Consider the following 25,151-nt stretch of genomic DNA (forward strand, 5'->3'; position numbering starts at 1 on the left):
GGCTGACACTCCAGTGCAGCACTGAGTGAGTGCAGTACTGAGTGAGTGCTGCACTGTTGGAGATGCCGTCTTTCGGATGAGACGTTAAACTGAGGCCCCGTCTGCCCTCTCGGGTAGACGTAAAAAATCCCATGGCACTATTTCAAAGAAGAGCAGGGGCGTTCTCCCTGGTGTCTTGGCCAATATTTATCCCTCAATCAACATCACTACAACAGATTATCTGGTCATTATCACATTGCTGTTTGTGAAAGCTTGCTGTGCACAAATTGGCTGCTGCGTTATCTACATTACAACAGTGACTACACTTCAAAAAAGTACTTCATTGGCTGTAAAGCGCTTTGGGACGTCCGAAGGTCATGAAATGCGCTGTCGAAATGCAAATTGTTCTTTCTTTAGTAAAGCTTCACAGGAGCGATTACCAAACAAAATTTGACAGAGCCACATAAGGAGATATTAGGACAGGTGACCAAAAGCTTGGTCACAGAGGTCGGTTTTCAGGAGCAACTTAAAGGAGGAGAGATCGAGAAGCGGCGAGGTTTAGGGAGGGATTTCCAGAGCCTAGGCAACTGAAGGCACGGCCGCCAATGGTGGAGTAAGCTAGAGGTGCTTGAGCCAGCAGTGGTACTACACCACTATAATCCTGTATACAAATATCGAGTCCGCTGTGGGAGCTGGATTTTATGTACTCTTGACAATGATAGCACAAATGCAGAAGTGCTGCTGTGTGCGTGTCGCCACCAAATAGTGCGAGGGAGATAGAGGAGCAAAGTTTAGAAATATGTAAGGACAATTGTGTACAGGAAACTTTGTGATATCCGGCACTGACGGGACCGAGCTGTTGCCGATCTTATCAAAACTGCCGGACAAACCAGTGCTAATGTTAAAACAAAAAAGCTCCGTATCTAGCAACAAACCCTGTTGCTTAGCAACAGCTTCTAAACAGTCGGCCGTACCTTGCAAGCGTCTCTGTAGCTAAGCAACAGCTTTAGCTAGACCTTGCAGAGCCTGACTGGTGAAAAAAAAGCAACGAAAAGAAAAAAAAACTTACTGAACCGACTCCTGAATTTTGCCGGTGGATCGAGCATTCTGGACAGTTAACCTCCGGATAAACCAAAGTTTCCTGTACTAAATTAATACTTTGCATTTGTCTTCATAAAGAAGAGGATGCTGCCACTGTCACAGTAAAGGAGTGGGTAGAGAAATTGGATAGGATAATAAAAGTAGATAAAGAGGAGGTACTTAAAATCGTGTCTGACAAACGTGCTTGAGTTCTTTGATGAACCAATGGAGAGGGTTGATGCGGGTGACTTGTATCTGCAGGATGCAGCATGGGCTCCACCAGGGAGAACCAAAGGGTCGGTGGCTGTACAAACTTCAAATTAGCCACACCCCTTCGCCTGATCCATATAAACCCAGCAACACCACAGGAAAACCATTGCTAGCTGCTTTTTTTTTTAAAGTAACCATTAGCTGCCACTCGCTAACGGATAACTTCTTCGTTATAACCCCACCTGGGCTTCGAGCTGAGACACGTGTTGTTGGGGCTGAGTACTGTAAATGCAACTGTACTCTGCATCGAACTGTGCAATACCTGATCCGGCAGTGCTCCGTACTGAAATGGGGTGCCTGAAATCGGAAACCGTGCATTCCTCCAGCACAAACATCCATCAACCTGCTGATCGCAAAAGCTCACTCAAAAAAATTAATTAAACAAAGCAACCCATAATAAGTCAACATGGAAAAGCTGCAGTTTATGTGACCAGTTGCTGAGAGGGGTATCAAAGTGACTAGCATCACTTGAGAGTTGCTTTTGTAATGATATCTTTATGCATTTTTTTTTTACCAGAAAAAAAAGAATATGTCTGCTTATCAGCTGTTTTGCAAGGAGTACCGGGTTAATATTGTGGCTGAACATCCAGGAATAGGTAAGAGTACTTTTTTTTAAATATATATATATGTTGTCGGTGTGCGTGTTTGTTTTGGTGAGGGTGAGTGAGTCTTTTTTACAGGTACTTGTCCCTGGCAAAGGAAACCGGGTGGGGAAGGGGAGTGAACTTGTGTCTGTAATGCCCTGAAGTAGTTGTTAAGAGATTAGTTTAGGAATTTCCCTTCTTGCCTCCATAGGAAGTGATTGACGTCTGTTCAGGGCATCCCTGCTGAGATCAGCAATTGATCTTTCAATTCATAGAATGATACAGCACAGAAGGAGGCCGTTTGGCCCATCGTGCCTGTGCCGGCTCTTCGAAAGAGCTCTCCAATTAGTCCCACTCCCCTACCCTTTCCCCATAGCCCTGTACTTTTTTTCCCCTTCGAGTATTTATCCAATTCCCTTCCGAAAGTTACTATTAAATCTGCTTCCACCGCCCTTTCAGGCAGCGCATTCCAGATCACAACTGCATACAGTTTTGGTGTCCATACTTAAGAAAAGACATACTTGCTCTCGAGTCAGTACAAAGAAGGTTCACTCGGTTAATCCCGGGGATGGACATATGAGGAGAGGTTGAGTAGATTGGGACTCTACTCATTGGAGTTCAGAAGAATGAGAGGCGATCTTATTGAAACATATAAGATTGTGAAGGGGTTGGATCGGGTGGATGCGGGGAGGATGTTCCCGATGATGGGTGAAACTAGAACTAGGGGGCATAGTCTTGGAATAAGGGGCTGCTCTTTCAAAACTGAGATGAGGAGGAACTATTTCACTCAGAGGGTGGTAGGTCCATGGAATATGCTGCCCCAAAAAGCTGTAGAAGCTACATCATTACATAAATTTAAAACAGAAATAGACAGTCTCCTAGAAGAAAAGGGAATTAAGGGTTACGGGGAGCGGGCAGGAATTTGGACATGAGTCTAGGTTCGGATCGGTCATGGCCCTGTGGGTAGCGGAGCGGGCCCAGGGGCCGTGTAGCCTGATCCTGCTCCTATTTCGTGTGTCTAATTCTGTTAGATTCAGGAGATGGTTCTGTGATAGTAGATTGGCGGTTAGGATCAGATCAGCCATGATCTTATTGAATGGCGGAGCAGGCTCGAGGGGCCGATTGGCCTACTCCTGCTCCTATTTCTTATGTTCTTATGTTATAAAAAATGTTTTCCTCATGTCGCCTCTTTTTTGCCAATTGCCTTAAATCTGTTGCATAGAAACATAGAAGATAGGAGCAGGAGTAGGCCATTCGGCCCCTCGAGCCTGCTCCGCCATTCAATTAGATCATGGCTGATCATCCAAATTCAGTACCCTGTCCCTGCCTTCTCCCCATATCCCTTGATCCCTTTAGCCTTAAGAAATATATCCAACTCCGTCTTGAATATATTTAATGAATTGGCCTCAACTGCCTTCTGTGGTAGAGAATTGCACAGGTTCACCACTCTCTTTAACTTGCGTTGTCAAACATTGAAACTGTGCAGCTGAGCGATGGAAACCTTTACCCTCTGATTGATGTCACTCCGGTCGAAGTGTTCAAAATTGAGAGGTTTCAATAGAGGTGGGAGAAATTATTGGTGACTAGAAGACATCAACAAAAGGAGAGGTCGGGCTAATTTATTTTACTCAGAGTTGTCGGGATATGAACGAGTGATGGAAACAGAATCCATCAAGCTTCTGACCGGGAAACGGATAAATACTGAGAAGAAAGAAACATTTAAAAGGTCACGGAGGAAAGGCAGGGGAATGGGACTAAATGGCTGGTTCTTTCAGAAAGCCCATACGAGCACGATGGGCTGAATACCCTCCTTCTGTGCTGTTAAATGTTCTGGTTGTACGACTGGCCATTTTGCCCTTTGTTTAAGCTATCTTAAAAGTAGAACATGTTAACATGCGGAGGCTATTAACTGTGAGGTACTGGAGGTTGACCAGCCCCCGTTGCTGTAGAAAGGTAGTTTGTGAAAAGCCAGTCTAGAGAAATCCGAGAAAATGATTTATGCACTGACGGAGCCACATTAAAAACTTAGTGTAACCAGCAAGGTGTTCGTGCTTGGTGTCCAATAGGCCGCTCAATGCTGCACTATATACTGAAACTGCTGGATCATTCAAAAGGGAATTAGATTAATTACTGATCCAGCGAATACGGGCCTGGATTTGGGGTATAAAATTACTCTTTTTTTAAAAAAAAAAGGCTGCTGAGGTCGCTAAAGAAAATGCTATTTATTGGCGTATCCCGAGTTGAGGATCGGTGTGCGACATTGATGAGCTTGACCATCAATCCCATCCTTCAATAAGCTGACCAGACGGTGTCCGGTCAGTCACATCACTGTGGTTAAATGTAACTTGGGATTCGGCTTCTCGCTGATGGTTGTACTTGTCTTTGCCGCAGATTTCGGCGAGCTCAGCAAGAAGCTGGCGGAGGTGTGGAAACAGCTTCCCGACAAGGAAAAGCAGGTAAGCACGGCCCAACTGCTGCGTTGTGTTCAGACCAGCTTTTGAGAAACGGTCCAGTTACCAGCTGAGCCCACGCGGTTACTTTGCGGCCAGTTTGGTAATGTTCACACAGGTAGCAGGCTAGGTAGATAAGGTGGTTGAGAAGGCTTACGGAATGCTTGCCTTTATTAGCCGTGGCATAGAATACAAGAGCAGGGGGGGGTTATGCTTCAACTGTATAAAACACGAGTTAGGCCTCAGCTAGAGTACTGCGTGCAGTTCTGGTCACCACATTACAGGAAAGATGTGATTGCACTAGAGAGGGTACAGAGGAGATTTACAAGGATGTTGCTGGGAGTAGAGAATTTTAGCTATGAGGAAAGACTGGATAGGCTGGGTCTGTTTTCCTTGGAACAGAGGAGGCTGAGAGGAGACCTTATTGAGGTGTATAAAATTATGAGGGGCCTAGATAGAGTGGATAGAAAGGACCTATTTTCTTTAGCAGAGAGGTCAAAAACCAGGGGGCATAGATTTAAAGTAATTGGTGGAAGGTTTAGAGGGGATTTGAGGGGAAATTTCTTCACCCAGAAGGCTGTGGGGGTCTGGAACTCACTGCCTGAAAGGGTGGTAGAGGCAGGAACCCTCACCACATTTAAAAAGTACTTGGATGTGCACTTGGGATGCAGGGCTATGGACCAAGAGCTGGGAAGTGGGATTAGGCTGGATAGCTTTTTGTTGGCCGGCGCGGACACGATGGGCCGAAATGGCCTCCTTCCGTGCTGTAACTTTCTATGAGATCAGAGCACGTTGTGCGGTGCTGGTTTTATCCCAAAGTGGACTTGCTTGACGCTTAAAAGGAGTTAATTTTTTGTAGTTGCATTATTAAAAAGAAAGAACTTGCATTTATATAGTGCCTTTGACATCCTCAGGATGTCCCAAGCGTTTCGCAGCCAGTCATGTACTTTTAGAATGTATTCACAGTTTTTTTTGGAATGAAATGTGACAGATGGAGCACAGCAAGATCCAACAGACTGCAAATCAGATCAAGACGAAGTCAGATATATACAAAATATATACATCTTGAAACATGCTTTTCTTGTGATGAACAGTCAAAATGAACTGATGCTATGACCCGGCCATTTAAGACATGTTGTATATGTTTAACACAGTTGGTTTGCAGCTCGACGCTGCCCTATAGTCAAACAGGGATCTTGTCTCATTAATACTTTGTTTTGTGAGAGGAATGTTGGCCAATACATTGGGAGAACTCTCTGCTTTTCCTCGAATCATGTCATTTAATCTTGTGCATCTCACAATGATGACACCATGGCGCTGCAGCACTCTATCGTTACTGCCCTGGCGTGTGGGCCTAGATTTATGTGCTCAAATCCTGGAGTGCGCCTTGAACCCCATGACCTTCTGACATAAAGGTGACGATGCCCGACACATTATATCAGTTGTCCCTGCATGTGTTAAGAGCATGTGGATTTCCCCCTCTCCCCATGGGGAAGCACCTACCCTGAAAGCCCAGGTGGCATGATAACTCACTTTCTGAGCAAGTGCACGCATGAACATGCATCCAGCCACTCCACCTATTGTTCAGTACTCCCCCCTCAGAATCTTATATGTTTCAATAAGATCCCCTCTCATTCTTCTAAACTCCAATGAGTATAGGCCCAACCTGCTCAACCTTTCCTCATAAATCAACCCCCCCATCTCCAGAATCAACTGTGTGAATCGTCTCTGCCCTACTTTTATACTCCACTCCCTTTGCAATAAAGGCCAACACTCCATTTACAGGAAACTCTTTATTATCTGGGACCGGCGTGGTGCCGGTTTATGAAAAAGTCCGGATTACAGAGAGGTTTAGTTTAAAAGGTACGAGAGGTCCGTACACAGCAACAAATCCAGGCTTCCCTGTTGCTTAGCAACATGTGCAGGAACTCCGGCCACAGACCAAGCGTCCCTGTTGCTTAGCAACAAGTGCACGAACCCCAGTTACACAGCCACGGATCCAGGAACCGCCACTAATATGAAGTAAAACTTACCTGAACCTACTCCTGAATTTTGCCGGTTAACAGAGATTTCCGGTTATTGAGGTGCCGGTTAACAGAGAGTTTCCTGTACCTTCCCAATTACTTGCTGTACCTGCCTGCTAACTTTTTGTGATTCATGTACAAGGACCCCCAGATCCTTTGGTGTTTGCAGATGACACCAAACTTGGAAATGTAGTAAACAGTGAGGAGGATAGTAGCAGATTTCAGGAGGACATAGACAGCCTGGTGAAATGGGCAGGCACATAGCCGATGAAATTTAACGCAGAGAAGAGTAAAGTGATGTATTTTGATCGGGAGAATGAGGAGAGGAAACATGAACTGACTGGTACCATTTTAAAGGGGGTGTAGGAACAGAGAGACCTGCGGTTTCACGTACACAAATCTTTGAAGGCGACAGTACAAGTTGATTAGGCTGTTTAAAAAAAAAAAGCATACAGGGTCCTTAGCTTTATAAATAGAGGCATCGAGTGCAAAAGCTAGGACGTTATGTTAAACCTTTATAAAGGTTAGGCCTCAGCAGGAGTATTTGGTCTCCAATTCTGAGCGTCACAATTTAGGAAGGATGTCAAGGCCTTGGAGAGGGTGCAGAGGAGATTTATTAGAATGGTACCAGGGATGCAAGACTTCAGTTACATGGCGAGACTACAGAAGCTGAGGTAGTTCTCCTCCATGCAGGGAAGGTTAAAGGGAGATATAGTAGAGATGTTCAAAATCATGAAGGGTTTTGATAGAGTAAATAAGGAGAAACTGTTTCCAGTGGCAGGAGGGATACGTGGATAAGACCATGATCTTCTTGAATGGCAGGAGCAGGCTCGAGGGGCTGTATGGCCTTCTCCTGCTGCTACATCTTATGTTCTTTCACTTCCAACCATTTAGTGTTATCACTCAGATTTTAGTGAAGTATAGTGTGTGAAATTTTCAATCCAAAAATTGAAGTTTAAAAAGTCCTGTGATAAGATATTAAAGAATGCAGCTTCACAAAAAAAAACACCTATTAACATCGAGCAAAGTTCTGTTGCCGAAGCAACCAATTTGTTTCAAGCAAAATCAGCACCTGTCAAACTAAGTGGTTAACTTTGCTTCAGTGTCTGTGGGAACATTACCAAACTGGCCCTGGAAATGTGGGGCCAGTGCACTACGCCCAGTTGAGTTGTCGAGTGCAATTACGGATTTTATCGGGAAAGGCGTTTTTTTCCCTTATTGCCGCTGTCTTTTTTCTGGGTTTTTTTTTTGCCTCCCAGGAGATTACACAGTTGCCTGGGTGGGGAGGGGGTGGTGGTGTGTTACCATGATGCTCCGGCCACCATGGCGTGGGGCAGGTTTGATAGACCAGCTGGTCGTCTCCTGCCCATCCATTTTGTACGTTCGTAGTCTTGTTACTTGAGCACTGGGTTTTCTGATCACACTGTCGGTGTGCGACGGGATCGAGTTAGTGCAAACACGTCAAGTTCTGCACTGCGCTGTTGGTGAGCTAGGCAAGGACTCATTTCAAGCTATTCTCAAAGACGGGATTTATTCTTGAATTAGACGCACTCCAGGTTGAGCTGTTTTATGGAAAGTGTGATGATTTTTCTTGCAATTCTAGGTCTGGAAGCAGAAGTGCCAATACTTGCAGCATAAGCAGAACAAAGCTGAAGCCATGACAGTGAAGCGGAAACTGACTGATCTATTGGAGGAGACAACTGCTAAACACAAAGGTATTCCTCAGCAATGAACACAGCTACATATGAAGAAGGAACAGACTTACTATCCCATCACAACTGCGATGCCTCGTGTATCACAAGATGTACACTCCCCACCCCACCCGGAAGCCGGTAGAAACATAGAAGATAGGAGCAGGAGTCGGCCATTCGGCCCCTCGAGCCTGTTCCGCCATTCAATGAGATCATGGCTGATCATCCAAACTCAGTGCCCTGTCCCTGCCTTCTCCCCATATCCCTTGATCCCCTTAGCCTTAAGAATTATATCTAACTCCTTCTTGACTTGGCCTCAACTGCCTTCTGTGGTAGAGAATTCCACAGGTTCACCACTCTCTGGGTGAAGAAATTCCTCCTCATCTCAGTCCTAAATGGCTTACCCCTTATCTTTAGACTGTGACCTGGGAGAGGCAATAAAACAGATAAACCCTAAACCAATTAGGGTGAAATAATTTGGAAAAATTCTCCTCCGACCCCTTTAGGCTGTCAACACTGGTCCAGCAGCTCACTCTGGCTCTGATCATTCTATGCAGTACCTGCCTTTTTATATTAGGTGATCTCCGCCCTAGCCAGAAACAGGTCCAGCTCTCGCTTGAAGGGATTCAGCGAATCAGCATCGCCGCACAAGCCAACAGCCTGTTCCAGAGGACCACTATTCTCTGGGAAAAGAGCCACCTCCTGACATCTAACCTAGATCTGGCCTTATATAACTTGAGATTGTGACTCCCTAACCTAGTTAGTTCAAACAAACTGCCTACACAATCTATTCCCTTCATCATCTAATGAACCTCGATCAAATCACCCCAAGTCTACGCTTCTGTATCGTGTAGAGTCTCGGCTCTTTTAGCCTATTTTGGTAACGAAGATGCTTTAAGCTGGGAATTAGTCTAGCGGCCCTCCTCTCCACCCTTTCCAAAACCTCAATATCACCCACCATGCGAGTGATATTGAGGCCTGAGAGAGGGTGAAAATCCAACTGTCCTCCCACAATTTGCTGGTGTTTCAACTTGTAGTGCCTCCTCCCCCTCTCAATAATGATATATAGGAGGTACTTTAAAGATTGTTGATAGGTAGAAGCAAAATCATAGGATGTATGGTGCTGGAACTAAGGCCACGTGCTTCACCAATTAAAAGATAATTGCATTTTAAATTATATTTGGAGTCAGCTGTGGCTCAGTGGGTAGCACTCATGTCTCTGAGTCAGAAGGTTGTGGGTTCAAGTCCCACTCCAGAGACTCGAGCACATAATCCAGGCTGACACTACCGAGGGCGTGCTGCACTGTCGGAGGTGCCGTCTTTCGGATGAGACGTTAAACTGAGGCCCTGTCTGCTCTCTCAGGCGGACATAAAAGATCCCATGGCCACTATGTCGAAGAAGAGCAGGGGAGGTGTCCTGGCCATTATTTATCCCTCAGTCAACATCATTAAAACAGATGATCTGGCCATTATCACATTGCTGTTTGTGGGATCTTGCTGTGTGCAAATTGGCTGCTGCATTTCCTATATTACAACACTTCAAAAGTATTTCATTGGCTGTAAAGCGCTGTGACGTGAAGCATAAGGTCGCGAAAGGCGCTATATAAATGCAAGTCTTTCTTTCCATATGTTGTAGATTGAACTTCATTTATTTTCAAATTCTTCCTTGTTTCATGTTTTCCAGTATGACACATTATATAAGTAAGCAGCCTGATCTCATATCAGATTTTCACTATATATATTCATTCATGACTTGGATGAAGAAATGGAGTTCCATATCCAAGTTTGCAGATAACACTAAATTAGGAGGCACAGTACGTTGTTTGGATGGGAGGAGGACGTTACAGAGGGACATAGAATCATAGAACGGTTACAGCACAGAAGGAGGCCATTCGGCCCGTCAAGCCCGTGCCGGCTCACTGCAAGAGCACTTCAGCTAGTCCCACTCCCCTGCCCTTTCCCCGTAGCCCTGCACATTTTTTCCTTCAGGTACTTATCCAATTCCCTTTTGAAAGCCACGATTGAATCTGCCTCCACCACCCTTTCAGGCAGTGAATTCCAGATCCTACCCACTCGCTGCGTAAAAAAGTTTTTCCTCACGTCGCCTTTGGTTCTTCTGCCAATCACCTTAAATCTGTGTCCTCTGGTTCTCAACCCTTCCGCCAATAGTTTCTCCCTATCTACTCTGTCCAGTCCCCTCATGATTTTGAAATTGCCAAGCAAAACTATGGCAAATGGAGTATGAATGTGGGGAAGGGTGAGGTCATCCACTTTGGGTCAGTGAAAGATAAATCGCAATGTTTTCCTAATGGTGAGAGACCAGGAGCTGTGGAGGAACAAAGGGATTTGGGTGCCCAGGTACACACATCACGAAAAGCTAGTGCACAGGCACAAAAGGTCATCAAAGATGCCAATAGAATATTGGCCTTTATCTCAAAGTGGTTGGAATTCAAAAGTGAGGAAGTGATGCTTCGGTTGTACAGAGCCTTGGTCAGACCCCATCTGGAGAACTGCATTCATTTTTGGAAACTGAACCTCAGGAAAGATAAATTTGCCTTGGAAGGGGAACAGTGCAGATTCACCAGAATGACACCGGGGCTTAATTATGAGGACAGGTTGCATAAATGTGACTTGTATTCCCTGGAGTTTAGAAGGTTTAGTGGTGATCTGATTGAGGTGTTTAAACTGATAAAGGGATTCAATGGGGTAGATACAGAGAAGGTTTTTCCTACTGGTGGGGGAAATGCAGAACAAGGGGGCATCATTTTAAAATTACACAACACCAGGTTATAGTCCAACAGCTTTATTTGAAATCACAAGCTTTCGGAGTGCTGCTCCTTCGTCAGGTGAAGTGAAGAGATGCATACAGACACAGCATATATAGTCAGAGAACTTCGATTGGATCGGCTTCTGGCATTTTAACCGGGGAGCAGGAGTGACTGCTTCCCCCTAATCCCACTGGATGAGATGATTTCTTGTGAGGTGTTGCCATGCCGGACAGAGACGAAGAGCTCTGCCTGACTATATATGCTGTGTCTGTATGCATCTCTTCACTTCACCTGACGAAGGAGCAGCGCTCCAAAAGCTTGTGATTTCAAATAAAGCTGTTGGACTATAACCTGGTGTTGTGTGACTTCTCACATTTGTCCACCCCAGTCCAACCTCTATCTGCACTGTGGGGTTTCTGTGATTCTGTGAACACTGGCATCTCCACATCATTTTAAAATTAGAGCTGGGCCATTTTGGAGTGAAATCGGGAAACACTTTTCACACAAAGGGTAGTGGAAATCTGGAACTCGCTCTCCCCAAAGGCTGTGGATGCTGGGGGTTAATTGACAGGTTGAATACTGAGATTGATAGATTTTTGTTAGGTAAGGGTTATGGAACCAAGGCGGGTGAATGAAGTTGAGCTACAGATCAGCCGGGATCTAATTGAATGGTGGAACAGGGTCGATTTTCCTCAACTTCTCATTCTCTCCGTATTTCAGGCAGGCAGAGCTCTTCGTCTCTGTCCAGCATGGCAACACCTCACAAGAAATCATCCCATCCGGTGGGATTAGGGGGAAGCAGTCACTCCTGCTCCCCGGTTAAAATGCCAGAAGCCGATCCAATCGATGTCGCAGCACACTTGCAGCTCCTGGGTGAATCCTTGAGTCTCATCGGTCACCGCTTGCAGGAAACCGAGGTGAGATGTGGTGGGAAGTGGGCGAGAAGGAGAGGTCCAGCCCCAGTGGCCTAATGGATAAGGCACTGGCCTCCTAAGCCAGGGATTGTGGGTTCCAGTCCCGTCTGGGGTGATGTCAATTTTCTTGAGGCTAACGGGATCAAGGGATATAATAATAATAATTCAACTTTATTGTCATTGTACAATGCACAAGTACATGAACAACGAAATGTGATCTTGCAAGCTCCCATGAGTCCAGTACAAATAACATTAACATTAAACGTAAATAGCACCGTCCTGGGAGAAGCAAAGCCGCTGCGTCTATGCGCGCCGCCATTCCATTTCCATCATTCCTCCTGTCCGACAATCTTCAGCCCAACGCCCGGGCCTGCTCACCAGCCGCCCCTCCCCGGGGCTCCTTCCGTGACCTTCTCACCAACCGCCCCTCCCCGGGGCTCCTTCCGTGACCTTCTGCACCTGGTCTTCCCTGATGGTCACCCCTCCAGGTACTAACCAGGCCTGGCTCTGCTTAGCTTCCAAGCCTTGCCAGTGACCCTGTCCCTAGTCCCAGGAACAGGGGAGAAGGCAGGGACAGGGTACTGAATTTGGATGATCAGCCATGACCTCATTGAATGGCGGAGCAGGCTCGAGGGGCCGAATGGCCTACTCCTGCTCCTAGTTTCTATGGATCAAACTCCATGTAGAACAGTCCTGTAAAATCTAATAAACGTGGGAGAATGATTAACCGCTGAATAAATCTGAGTTTCCTACATGAAGATAGAGGGATTTTCCACACTACAGCCCTGCAATTTCTTCGAGTATTTGTATAAAATATCAAATGTTAAAGAGAAAGATTTTAATATTGTCGTGCAGTGGCTAACTTTTTGTTTGAGCAGCCTTATTTAAAGCTTCTTTAAAACTCACTGCACACCCTCTTTCCTTCTCTAGCTAAAATACAGTGATATAAATTCTTTCCGATTGGAAGAAACTATGTTCAGCCAGTGGCTCAGTGGGCAGCACCCTCGCCTCTGAGTCAGAAGGTTGTGGGTTCAAGTCCCACTCCAGAGACTTGAGCACAAAAATCCAGGCTGACACTCCAGTGCGGTGCTGAGGGAGTGCTGTCTTTCAGATGAGATGTTAAACCGAGGCCCCGTCTGCTCTCTCAGGTGGACGTAAAAGATCCCGTGGCCGCTATTTTGAAGACGAGCAGGGGAGTTCTCCCCAGTGTCCTGGGCAATAGTTATCTCGCCAGCAACAGCACTAAAACAGGTTATCTGGTCATTATCACATTGCTGTGTGCAAATTGGCTGCTACGTTTCCCACATTACAACAGTGACTGCACTTCAAGAAGTACTTCATGGGCTGAAAGGGGACATCCAGTGGTCGTGACAGGTGCTATAGAAATGCCAGTCTTTCTTCTTTCCTCAGACTTCACTCTTCACTCCTTGATGCATTTAAGTGGAAGCTAGATAAACAGATGAGAGAGAGAAAGGAATAGGAGGATATGCTGATGGGTTTAGGTGGAGAGGGGCCGGAGTAGGTTCGTGTGGATTATAAACACCAGCGTGGACCAGTTGGGCCGAATGGCCTGTTTCTGTGCTGTGAAACTCGATGTAATTCTATAAACTACATGCTTTTAAAAGCTAATACAAAAGGCAAAATACTGCAGATGCTGGGAATCTGAAATAAAAACAGAAAATGCTGGAAATACTCCGCAGGTCAGGCAGCATCTGTGGAGAGAGAAACAGAGTTAACGTTTCAGGTCGATGACCTTTTGTCAGAACTGGAAAAAGTTAGAGATGTAACAGGTTTTTAAGCAAGTGTAGGGGCTGGGAGAGGGGGGAGGGGAGGAAAGAGCAAAAGGGAAGGTCTGTGATGGGGTGGACGGCAGGAGAGATTAAATGACATAAAGGATGACAGTGCAAGCCAAAAGGGGGTGGTAATGGGACAAGTAAAGAAACAAAAGATGGGTCTAGAGGAGGTGTAAATGGGAATATCAGAATCATCAACAACTGCTGCCGTCTGGGCGGGGGAAAAAATGGGGGCAGAGGTTATGATCTGAAATTGTTGAACTTTAAAAACAAAGTTTGCTGTCACCTAACAATGCCTTGTGATTCACCGAAGCTTCTCTCGTTGATGGTGCCCTGCATTGTGGGCTTTGGCCCTTCTCCTAGAATAGCCAATGTGGTTTTTTTAATGATAAACTAGGGAATTGGGTGTTGCAGTGGGTTAGACACTGGCCTCTCCGCTTTGGGACAAATGCAGTCCAGATTGATGGAACAAAAGTCTCTTCTGTCTGTTAGCCGTAAGGATCCTAGTGGGTAGGAGTTAATGTCCCAAACTGTCTCTAATTAGCACTATCATTCAGAGACAGCTGGTGTGGAAATGGAAGGAACGTCATACCGGTGCAGTCGGGGTGTTTCTCTGAGGTTGGGCTGAGGCCCTTTGTTGGAGCAGCGTCGAAGGATCTGTATCTGGTAGATATTTAAAAAGAAAACTTTTTTTTTTCCTTATAACTTGAAAGTGGGTTATAGAATCATAGAATGATACAACACAGAAGGAGGCCATTCGGCCCATCGTGCCTGTACCGGCTCTTTGATAGAGCTCTCCAATTAATCCCACTCTGCTCTTTCCCCATAGCCCTGCAAATTTTCTCCCCTTCAAGTATTTATCCTCGGAAATACTCAAATTTGTCCTGTCACATAATGAATTTTAACAGAACGGATTCGCAAAAGGCCGTCAACCACAGCTCAGCCAACGACTACATTCTGTTTCTTTGAAAAGCTATTTTTTTCCCTCAAAACACTGGTTTCCACAAGTCAAAAGGGCTTTCTCCTCAACAAGCTATAGGAACAATACAACAAATACAATCGGTTCCCCCCACCCACCCCCCCCCCCCCGTCCCCAAATAAATAAATCCCATTCTAGAGAAGAAAACAGAAAAATTTACAAAAACAACGCGGACAAGAGTCCTGGGCTCAAATATTGTTCAAGTTGGGTGAGCAAAATCTGAAATCTTGTTTGCACTACACTGATCATGGTTTAGTATAATCACGATCACGATTGTAGTTGTCGTCCACACTGTATTCCCCGTTATGTGTGAGCTTTGATGGTGTTGGGCTGTTTGACCAGGGCAACAGAGTCATAATCTGGTCCTGTCCTCGCCCGAAGTCCGTGCACGCTTTCCAGCACAGGTCACTGGATAGCAATTGGGAGCGGGCACCTTGACTGATTTTTTTTTTTTCTTCTTCTCCCTTCCCTTAGTTCAAGGGTTCTCCAGGCAAATGTAGCTTCCACCAGCGCCGTCCGTCCCCAGTTGAGATCGTCCAACGACAGCACAGAGTGGAGCTGGAACCTGGAACCCTCCTGGCCCTGTGGGCTCAGCAGCTCAATGGATAAACTTGCTGAGCAATCCGGGACCAGTGTTTTTTTTGTTTTTAAAGTTAAGGCCGGAACAGCATCGAACACTGCGCAAACGTACTTTTTGTTTTGAATTCATCAAATGGATAAGAGTTGAAACAGTTCCTTCTTCTTTCCAGGGCATGGTGGCAGTGTCCGGGAGTCTCTCTGTCCTGCTGGACTCCATAATCTGTGCACTGGGACCTTTAACCTGCCTCACCGCACAGCTTGATCATCTCAATGGCTGTCCGAAAGAGGTTCTGGTAAGCTCTTTTCTCCTCCTGCAATATTTCATCTCTCAGAACTGAAAAGCTTCTCCCGTCCCGCAGACTTGGCAATTTGCAAGTCATAATCTGAGCCGGCTAAACTGAGGCCGCTGCCTCGCTAGGCTCAAATAAGCCTCCTGCCGGTAATGAGGTAGGAGGCTGCCTGATCCAGTAAGGTCTGGCGTGGGAATTAATATACTGGACTGTCCCAAGTTCAAACTTTATAGCAGAAGTGAATTACTAGAATGGCACCAAGGATGAGGGACTTCAGTTACGTGGAGAAGCTGGGGTTGTTCTCCTTAGAGCAGGGAAGGTTATGGGGAGATTTAATAGAGGTGTTCAAAATTATGAAGGGTTTTGATAGAGCAAACAAGGAGAAACTGTTCCCAGTGGGAGAAGGGTTAGTAACCAAAGGACACAGATTAAAGGTGATTGGCAAATGAACCAGAGACGACATGAGGAAACATTTTTTTTACAGAGGGAGTTGTTGTGATCTGGAACGCACTTCCTTAAAAGGGTGGTGGAAGCAGATTTAATCGTAACTTTCAAAAGGGAATTGGGTATCTACTTGCAGGGCTACGGGGAAAGAGCAGGGGAGTGGGACTAATTGGATCGCTCTTTCAAAGAGCTGGGCCGAATGGCAGCCTCCTGTGCTGTAAGATCCTATAACTACACTGCTCCAGCGAGCGGGCAAAGTTTGTTGGGGTTGGGGCCAGCTTGGATAAATTGAGATTCTCCTAGATAACTGCAATATTAACCTTCTCTGCTCCAAGGAGAACAATCCCAGCTCCTCCACGTAACTGAAGCCCCTCAAATGTTGGGATGCCTTCCTGCGAAATCAGGGGCAGACTTGGGGTGGGAAACGTCCTGGATAGATTGGGAGATTTCTGAGGTAAAGGATTTCTGTTGGGTTTTATTTGGGTGGTGGGGGGGCCACACTGGATGTGATATTTCTCTTTGAGTGCCTGTTTTTCTTGTTACTTCCTTTTGGCTCTTTAATTTCTTCTGACGTTGAGACTGTCCCTTTTAAGCATTTTAGATTTTCTCCCACGCTCCGCCGTCACCTCCATGTGATGTGCATCCTCCCCAGCCAAAGACCGTTCCGCTGCCTCTCTTTAATTCGAAAGCCACTCTGGGAGCTGCTCTCCCCCTCTCTTCACTTGACACTCCCAAACAATATGGTTGAGAGCAGGAACTCACTCTGAAGGAATCGTGGGTGACAGCCCATATCCCAGCACTTTGTAACTCTGCACTTGGCTGCTAATGTATACTATTCTCGCACTCCATTTTTTTCCCTTTTATTTTCCATTCAATTTTCTTGCTTCATTTTTTTCCTTCTACAGGAAACTGTGCGCTATCCGGCACCGACGGGACCGAGCTGTTGCCGTCCCATCAAAACTGCCGGACAAACCAGCGCTAATGTTGAAACATACGCTCCGTATCTGGCAACAAACCCTGTTGCTTAGCAACAGCTTCTAAACAGTCGGCCGTACCTTGCAAGCGTCTCTGTAGCTTAGCAACAGCTTCAGCGAGACCTTGCAGAGCCTGACTGGTGGGGAAAAAAAGCAACGAAAAGAAAAAAAAACTAACGAAACGGCTCCTGATTTTTGCCGGCGGATCGAGCATTCCGGACAGTTAACCTCCGGATAAACCAAAGTTTCCTGTATTCCCCCAGAACAGTTACAAAGTATAAGATTATAACTGGGGCTCTTTTCTCTAGACAAGAGAACGCCGTGGGGTGACCGAATAGAGGTCATTAAAAATTATGAAGGGGTTCAATAAGTTAGACGTAGAGAAGATGTTTCCACTTGTGGGGGAGGCCACAACTAGAGGCCACCAATACAAGATAGACACCAATAAGGAATTCAGGAGAAACTCCTTTACCCAGAGAGTGGTGCGAATGTGGAACTCGCTCCCACAGGGAGTAGTTGAGGCGAGTAGTGTAGATGCATTTAAGGGGAAGCTAGATACGCACATCAGGGAGAAAGGAATAGAAGGATACGCTAATAGGGTTAGAGTGTGGAACATATATACCCGCACGGCCCAGTTGAACCAAATGGCCTGTTTCTGTGCTGTAAATTCTATGTAATTAACTCGGAAAGCATTTTTTATTAGCTCCTGGATGGTTCCTGATATTGTTGATACAATAGAGTATTGCAGAGGGACTAGAAAGTAAATATGTAACCCTCGAGTGAACCAATGCCACTGCCACTTCAGTAATGGAAATATTTTTATTGATTTCATGAGATGCATTGGTCAGCAAGATAATAAATCTGCCGTCCGCACATTCAGGACTATTCACTGGTACTTTCCAGGTCAAGCGTTCCTGGAATTAAGAATTAGGAGCAGGAGTCGGCCATCTGGCCCCTCGAGCCTGCTCCGCCATTCAATAAGATCATGGCTGATCTTCGACCTCAACTCCACTTTCCCACCCCATCCCCATATCCGTTGATTCCCTTGGAGTTCAAAAATCTATCGATCTCAGCCTTGAATATACTCAACGACTGAGCATCCACAGCCCTCTGGGGCAGAGAATTCCAAAGATTCACAACCCTCTTAGTGAAGAAATCCCTCCTCATCTCAGTCTTAAATGGCCGACCCCTTATCCTGAGACTATGCCCCCTAGTTCTAGACTCTCCAGCCAGGGGAAACAACCTCAGCATCTGCCCTGTCAATCTCCCTCAGAATCTTGTATGTTTCAATGAGATCACCTCTCATTCTTCTAAACTTCAGAGAGTGTAGGCCCAATCTACTCAATCTCTCCTCATAGGACAACCCAAATGTCAGCGCAAACCCTGGCCCTCCATTTTGTATGCTGCAACAGTTCGACGGGAATTACATGCCTTCCACTGACTTGGCCATTATTCATTTGTGAGCCTGGCACTGAGTGTTGGCAGGCTATTTTGACTCTGGAAGGGCATCACAGCCAAACCTGATCCTGTCCAGACGAGTGCGCCTTCCACCAGGGACCACTGGACCGTGATGAAGAGCAGGAGCCCTGTTTTTCTGGGCTGCACAGAGTGACACCGCGATTCCTGGCCAGAATGGAGATGAATGGGATAAGTTGCTGCAGTTTCGGCCACGAGTTCTGTTTGCTGTCGTTCACAGAGACTCTCTTTAAATAGACTCTGTTTGCTGAGTAAATAGACTCTGTTTGCTGTGAGCCCTGCCGTAAGTCCCGCCCCGCCTCCAACTCATTGGCTGACACAGTGGCGTCAATAGACACTCTGGTTTTTCTTCTGTTCCTGTTTGTTCTTTCCTCTACCCATCTCTAGCCCATGGAGGCTCGAGGAGAAATGGATCGTGTCCACCACCAATAGGGGCTGAGATCAGTTCACCAGCTGTCTTCCATTCTAACTACAGCTTTCTCATTGCATTTTCTTCATTCACCCAGGCACACACACTGGATAACATCGCTTATATCATGCCAGGGCTTTGACCGTGAGAGACATTTGGGACTGGATCAACAGCGGAAAGCTGAATAATATATTGTACATAAAGACTGTTCGCTGCAGAATACCCTTTCCCATAGTATTTGCAATTATTGTTGAATGGCGTGAAAAGCCTGGTTTGAAACGGTTGAGACAAGGTAAGCCTGGGACTGATGATTCGCTGGGAAGAATGTGCATTTATCGGAGGGAGTGTTGGATTAACCTGCGCCCACCAGGGACCACCGACGCCAAATCTGAACGTCCTCACTGGAGCATCTTGTGTGCTGAAACCTCATTGTTGTCACGGGTATGTGTCCTTTTGTAAGTTTGTAATGTTAAAAAAAAATGTATATTACAACATTTTTTTTTTTTAAACTGCAAGTCTGGAATAAATCAAAACATTGGAAATATGTAGCCGGTCAGTCGCCAGCCGAAACAAGAAAAATGGAGTGTTGTGACGAAAGATCACACCCAAAGTGCCAAACCCGTCTTTTGCTTTCGGGCGCTGAGCAACCTGTTGTGTATTTGCAGTGTTTTGTGTTTTATTTCATTATTATATAGCACTGAAAATGCAGCTTGTTTCCCAATGGTCTCATTCAGTCCTCCTTGCGACTGGCCTTTAAACGAACTCCTCCAATTAGCTCTCCCGTGGATTATCCCTGTAGTAGATAAGAGTATAAAGCTCCCACTGTGACAGCATCTTGCTGAGGAATCTAATGTTTTGTAAAATTTCAGAGCCAGTCATGACTCATTGTCCTATTTCAAGCTTGACTCTATGCGCATGCGCAAGCAGCTCTCGTCCAGTATACAGCTGGTATTTAACATTTTTCAAAATCTGTTTTGGCCGTGCAAAAATCTTGTGCAATCATGTCTCTTTTTTTCCATTCAGTTTTGAACCTTTTACCCGCTCGTTTCCTGAACGCCTTGACTGGTTACTCGGTTAACAGTTCTCGGTGAGAGAGTCTGGACAGTGAGTGTTAAGTCGGCTATTTCCCATCAAAGTATCACAGTTGAGCCATTCCAGTCCTTACCAATGCCCACAACTGTGCACTTGGCATCTGGGTCATTGGGTTATGATCAGGCGAGGGAACCCTGACCTGTTATAGAATCATACAGCACAGAAGGAGGCCATTCGGCCCATCGTGCCTGTGCCGGCTCTTTGAAAGTGCTCTCCAATAAGTCCCACTCCCCCGCTCTTTCCCCACAGCCCTGCAAATTTTTCCCCTTCAAGTATTTATCCAATTCCCTTTTGAAAGTTACTATTGAATCTGCTTCCACCGCCCTTTCAGGCAGCGCGTTCCAGATCACCACAACTCACTGCTTTAAAAAAAAAAAAAAAAAAAAAAAATCCCTTCTGGTTCTTTTGCCAATTACCTTAAGTGTCAGCTGTGGCTCAGGGGGCAGCACTCGCTCGTCTCTGAGTCAGAAGGTTGGGGGTTCAAGTCCCACTCCAGAGACTTGAGCACAAAAATCTAGGCTGACGCTCCAGTGCAGTGCTGAGGAAGTGCTGCATTGTCGGAGGTGCTGTCTTTCGGATGAGACGTTAAACCGAGGCCCCGTCTGCCCTCTCAGGTGGATGTAAAAGATCCCGCGGCCACTATTTCAACAGAAGAGCAGGGTAGTTCTCCCCGGTGTCCTGGGGCCAATATTTATCCCTCAATCAACATCACTAAAACAGATTATCTGGTCATTATCACATTGCTGTTTGTGGGCGCTTGCTGTGCGTAAATTGGCTGCCGCGTTTCCTACATTACCACAGTGACTCCACTTCAAAAAGTACTTCATTGGCTGTAAAGCACTTTGGGGCGTCTGGTGGTCGTGAAAGGCGCTATAGAAATGCAAGTCTTTTTTTTTTCTTTTTAAATCTGTGTCCTCTGGTTACTGACCCTCCTGCCACTGGAAACAGTGTCTCCTTATTTACTCTATCAAAACCCTTCATGATTTTGAACACCTCTACTAAATCTCCCCTTAACCTTCTCTGCTCGAAGGAGAACGATCCTAGCTTCTCTCGTGTCTCCACGTAACTGAAGTCCCGCACCCCTGGTAACATCCTAGTAAATCTCCTCTGCGCCCGCTCCAAGGCCTTGACGTCCTTCAGTTTTATTTTTGTTTTTCTCCCACCTCAATTGAAGCTAATTGTAATACCTGATTATTGCCCTAGTTTCTTGATTTCTGTGTGCGAATATTTTAGTGCATTAACCAAATGGCATTTATTAATAGCATTTCTAGAAACTGATTGAAATTAACTGTGCAGTTATAAATGACCTGATTCTATAACTGGTTTCGTGAGCAGGGCTGGCTGTCCAAGTGGGTTAAATGCTGATGGTAACTGCAGACATTATGCTTGATGTTTATTAAGTGCCTTGGGACTTTTTACTATGTTAAAGGCGCTATATAAATGCAAGTTGTTATGGTACTCTGATCTGTAGGAAGGAAAGTAACACTATTCCCCTTGTTTCTCTCCATATTTCTTCGTATAATACCATGTTTGAGGGTCTTTGTGTAGCTGCTATGGCCCGTGAACAACTATTCCACAAAAAAAACAGCACCATTCACCATGGAATGCACCCACTGTCGAGAAAATTCCACCCATGGAGAAGTTTGTTGTGCATTGATCCCATGATTCTGTACTTGGAATGACGGGTTAAAATGGCAAAAAAAATATTGTGGTGCGTAGAAAGAGAAGGTTGTCCAAATGGCTGACATGTTCTGAACCGGGTTGGAAACATTCGCTGACAGCTTGCATCTATGTTGTGTCTTTAACGTAGCAATGCTTTGTTATTCTTTCATTTGCTTACAGGCAAAAAGTATAGTGCCTTGGGACTTTTTACTATGTTAAAGGCGCTATAAAAATGCAAGTTATGGTACTCTGATCTGTAGGAAGGAAAGTAACACTATTCCCCTTGTTTCTCTCCATATTTCTTCGTATAATACCATGTTTGAGGACCTTTGAGGGTGTAGAGCTATATTGCAATTTTCCCAACAGTTCTGCAATTGTGTCGCATCATTTAAGAAACCATAAATTGTTTTGTACCTCAGTGCAGACAACTTTTAAGTGCACAAGATAAGATCAGTTTTCAAGACAGCTATCTACCACTAGAGTCAGGTGTTAATTGGAAGATTGATAACTGAACCACGACATCATTCCAGCTCGATTCTACCATGTCCTCAGTTAACCCATATTTATTTTGACGAGAAATGTTTGAATTATTCCATCTTGTAAACCATACCTCTGTCTTCCACTTCCTCAGTCAGTGCCATTGAGGAGATGGAGAATACATGGGGCTCCATGAAGGAGCTCTGTAAATGGAAACATTTGCAGTGTGAATTGTTTTGGTGTATAAGTTGCCTTCCCAGAACACATTTTAAAGGGTTAAATACCATTCAAACGTGCACACATCATTTGGAGTACTTTGGTATTTGTGTGGATCTTCATGTTTTCAGCCAGTTTAATTCTCCGGATGAGTGAGAGCCAGCTTCTGACCTGAGCCTGCCTGCAGTGTCCCGTCTGGCTCGCCAATAACCGGCTGAACATTTTTATGCGTGAAATCGGAACTGAGCTGGTGTCAGATATGTTGTGGGTGTTTGGACAGAAATGTGAACCTGTCCGGTTTTTGGAAGAAGGGCCATACTTCCATGGGTGGAACTTGGATGCTCCTTTATCGGCGCCCATAATGATTGCAGTGGCTTGCTTTGGTTTGGGCTGATTGCATTACAACGCATCTTTGGGAAGCAACTGGGCCGGCCTCCTTACAGCTACTCAAGCTACATTTTATGTGCATCAATTCAGTTTGGATGCAAGTTTGATCATGCCTTGCTAAACTTTGAGTTGTCATTAACTGAGCAATGGCTGGAGTATTTTGGTCAGTTGGTGTGACGGAACATAGGAACAGGAGGAGGCCATTCAGCCCCTCGGACTTGTTCCGCCACTCAATGATGCTGATCTGCATCTTAACTCCATCTACCCGTCTTGGTTCCGTAACCCTTAATATCCTTGCCTAACAAAAATCTTAGCAATGTCAGTTCTGAAATTTTCAATTGACCCCCGCCCCCCCAGCCTCAATAGCTTTTTGGGGAGAGAGTTCTAGATTTCCCTGAACGGCCTGGCTCTAATTTTAAGTGTGTGGACCCTCCCCACCAGAGGAAATAGTTTTTCTCTCTCTCTACCCTATCAAATCCTTTTAATCATCTTAAAGTGCAGTGTGTCCTCAACAAGCACACAGTGCATGAGATGGCAGTACAGCTGACCCTTCATGTCGACTGCAATGGAGTAGCTCTTTCAAACTCCGAATGAAATGTTTCAAACATTTACCCTGCAGCGTGAGCGGGCTATTAGCAATAATGCCATCTCCCCAATCCTAACTATTTGCATGCCATTATTTTGAATCACATTTTTAACTTACTTTTCAGAATACAGGGAGCATTGTCCCAATCGAAACAGGAAGAATAACTCAAGTGAGTCCTTCATCCGAGAAATCTCGTGCAGCGGAGTCCCATTCCTGTGCATATCTGCACCATCTAAGTTAAACAGTCAGTGTGCTACGTACAGTTTTTGCATCCTGTGTGGGTCGTGCATTCAGCACCTGATCATCATATGGGCAGTCCGTATCTGATGGTTGATGAGGCTTTGTGTAACGGCGCTCAAGGCTAAGCTGTGTCCCCAGGCTACAGGAACTGGGGTCGGAAGTTGTGAATCCAAATGGTGTAAAACACAAGGTACAGTGTGCCTCGTAACCCAAAGCAGGTCCCAGGTATTGAGGGTCTAGAATATGACCACTACGTTGGCCGTGCATCAAATTAATGAAGTTAAGGTAGGTTGGAGGTCATGGTCGATAATGACAATAACAGCTTGGCATACAACCCACTTGGAATAGAAAGAGAATCCTGATTGGTAGGTTATTTCTCCCAGTCTCACTCTATTTATTAAAGTCTGTTTGCACATGTCCTTTCATGTCTGCGGTCAGAATTCACACACAGTCCAGACCGATGGGATAAAGGTCTCCCCATCTCTTCTGACTAACTGAGACCACGAGGATGGCTGGTGTGGGAATTGGAAATGTCACACTAATGCAATAGAAGGTGTTCAGAGGATGGACCTGGAGCATGTCGTTGGAGCTGACTAGCAGGAACTTGACTCTCTGCTGTACCTGCCCCTCACTCTCTGCTGCACCTGACCTAGGAATACGGGCGGAAACTGGGAGCCAGAAATAGACTAGCATGCCTGACCTGATGAGCTCAAAGCAACACTGTTTAAAATAAAACTAGGCCATAGGATTTACAGCACAGAAACAGGCCATTCGGCCCAACCAGTCCATGCCGGCGTTTATGCTCCACTCGAGCCTCCCGTCTTTCTTCATCTAACTCTATCAGCATAACCCTCTATTCCCTTCTCCCTCATGTTTATCTAGCCTCCCCTTAAATGCATCTATACGATTTGCTTCAACCACTCCCTGTACCTTTCCCGTTACAGTACACATTACACCCACCTGCCCCCAGGCAGGAAACCACACTATAACCATGGATCATTGAGGGTTACTGAACTGATTATAACATGCACGATGGCTGTGGTATTGAAATGTTTAATGGGTCACTTTGGTTTTCTTTCTATCCCCACTGTGGCACCATGAGGCTGATGCTAGTATCACTGACACTTCTCCAGTACTGCCCTAGGTTGGGTGTTACCCTTTTAAAGATTTATATATTTGTTTGTTGATTGTATCTTTTTAAAAAAAGAAAACATGTAAAGAATATTTGCTGTTTTTACTTTGAGCTTTTATAAAAAGTGCTTCCTGCTCTGTCTCGAGTTGCACACTGTAAATTGTAGCAGTACTATACGTACTATCATCATATAAAAGATGAGTTTTTGTACTTGAGTCAGTCTTATTATTCCATTGTGTGCATTATTGCTCTCATCAGCAGTGGTGGCATGGGGATAACAGTTTTTGCACTGAATAATACCCATTAATTCTATGCACAGGGAATAACCCATCACACAGATTAATGGATATCAGGCAATGATCACACACTGAGATTAATGTGTATCAGGCACTAATTACGCACAGAGAGGGCTATTCTAACATGGGTGAGTAGCAAAACCAAGCCTGATTCTGCCCTCGCCTGATGTTCATACATGTGCACCACTAGCAGGGGTAGTTGGATGGGGTTCAGGATTGGGAACCTTGTCGTACTCAGCAGTTTCAGTACCCCTTCCTGCTGCTTGGGCTGAATGAAGCTAACTCCGCACACAATGCCGATCGCTCCTTCTACGATAACTCTGAACCATCAGGGTTTTGTTTTTAACTCGAGCACACAT

At 45.4% G+C, this 25,151-nt stretch overlaps 1 protein-coding gene and 1 non-coding gene across 6 annotated transcripts in view; both read left to right on the top strand.

The window, feature by feature from the left end:
- Window positions 1-24,711, top strand: part of hmgxb4a (HMG box domain containing 4a) — a 58,940-nt gene extending 34,229 nt beyond the window's left edge. For 2 of the 5 annotated variants that reach the window (XM_085969478.1, XM_085969479.1), the window contains 6 exons: window positions 1,847-1,925; window positions 4,305-4,369; window positions 7,991-8,102; window positions 11,567-11,763; window positions 15,282-15,404; window positions 18,802-24,711. In XM_085969478.1, coding sequence (XP_085825604.1) covers window positions 1,847-1,925; window positions 4,305-4,369; window positions 7,991-8,102; window positions 11,567-11,763; window positions 15,282-15,404; window positions 18,802-18,846 — 621 coding nt within the window. In that variant the 3' untranslated portion in view covers window positions 18,847-24,711. The remainder of the gene's footprint in view (window positions 1-1,846; window positions 1,926-4,304; window positions 4,370-7,990; window positions 8,103-11,566; window positions 11,764-15,281; window positions 15,405-18,801) is intronic. The other 3 variants (XR_015073928.1, XR_015073929.1, XM_085969480.1) reach the window with 3 other exon arrangements.
- On the top strand, window positions 11,803-11,875 carry trnar-ccu (transfer RNA arginine (anticodon CCU)). Its single transcript has one exon. It is a non-coding gene; the product is annotated as a tRNA-Arg (tRNA).
- Window positions 24,712-25,151: the final 440 nt, after the last annotated feature.

This window comes from Somniosus microcephalus, chromosome 28 (assembly GCF_052327205.1).
Source record: "Somniosus microcephalus isolate GS21.2 chromosome 28, FLI_Smic_1.0, whole genome shotgun sequence".
NCBI classification, from domain to species: Eukaryota; Metazoa; Chordata; class Chondrichthyes; order Squaliformes; family Somniosidae; genus Somniosus; species Somniosus microcephalus.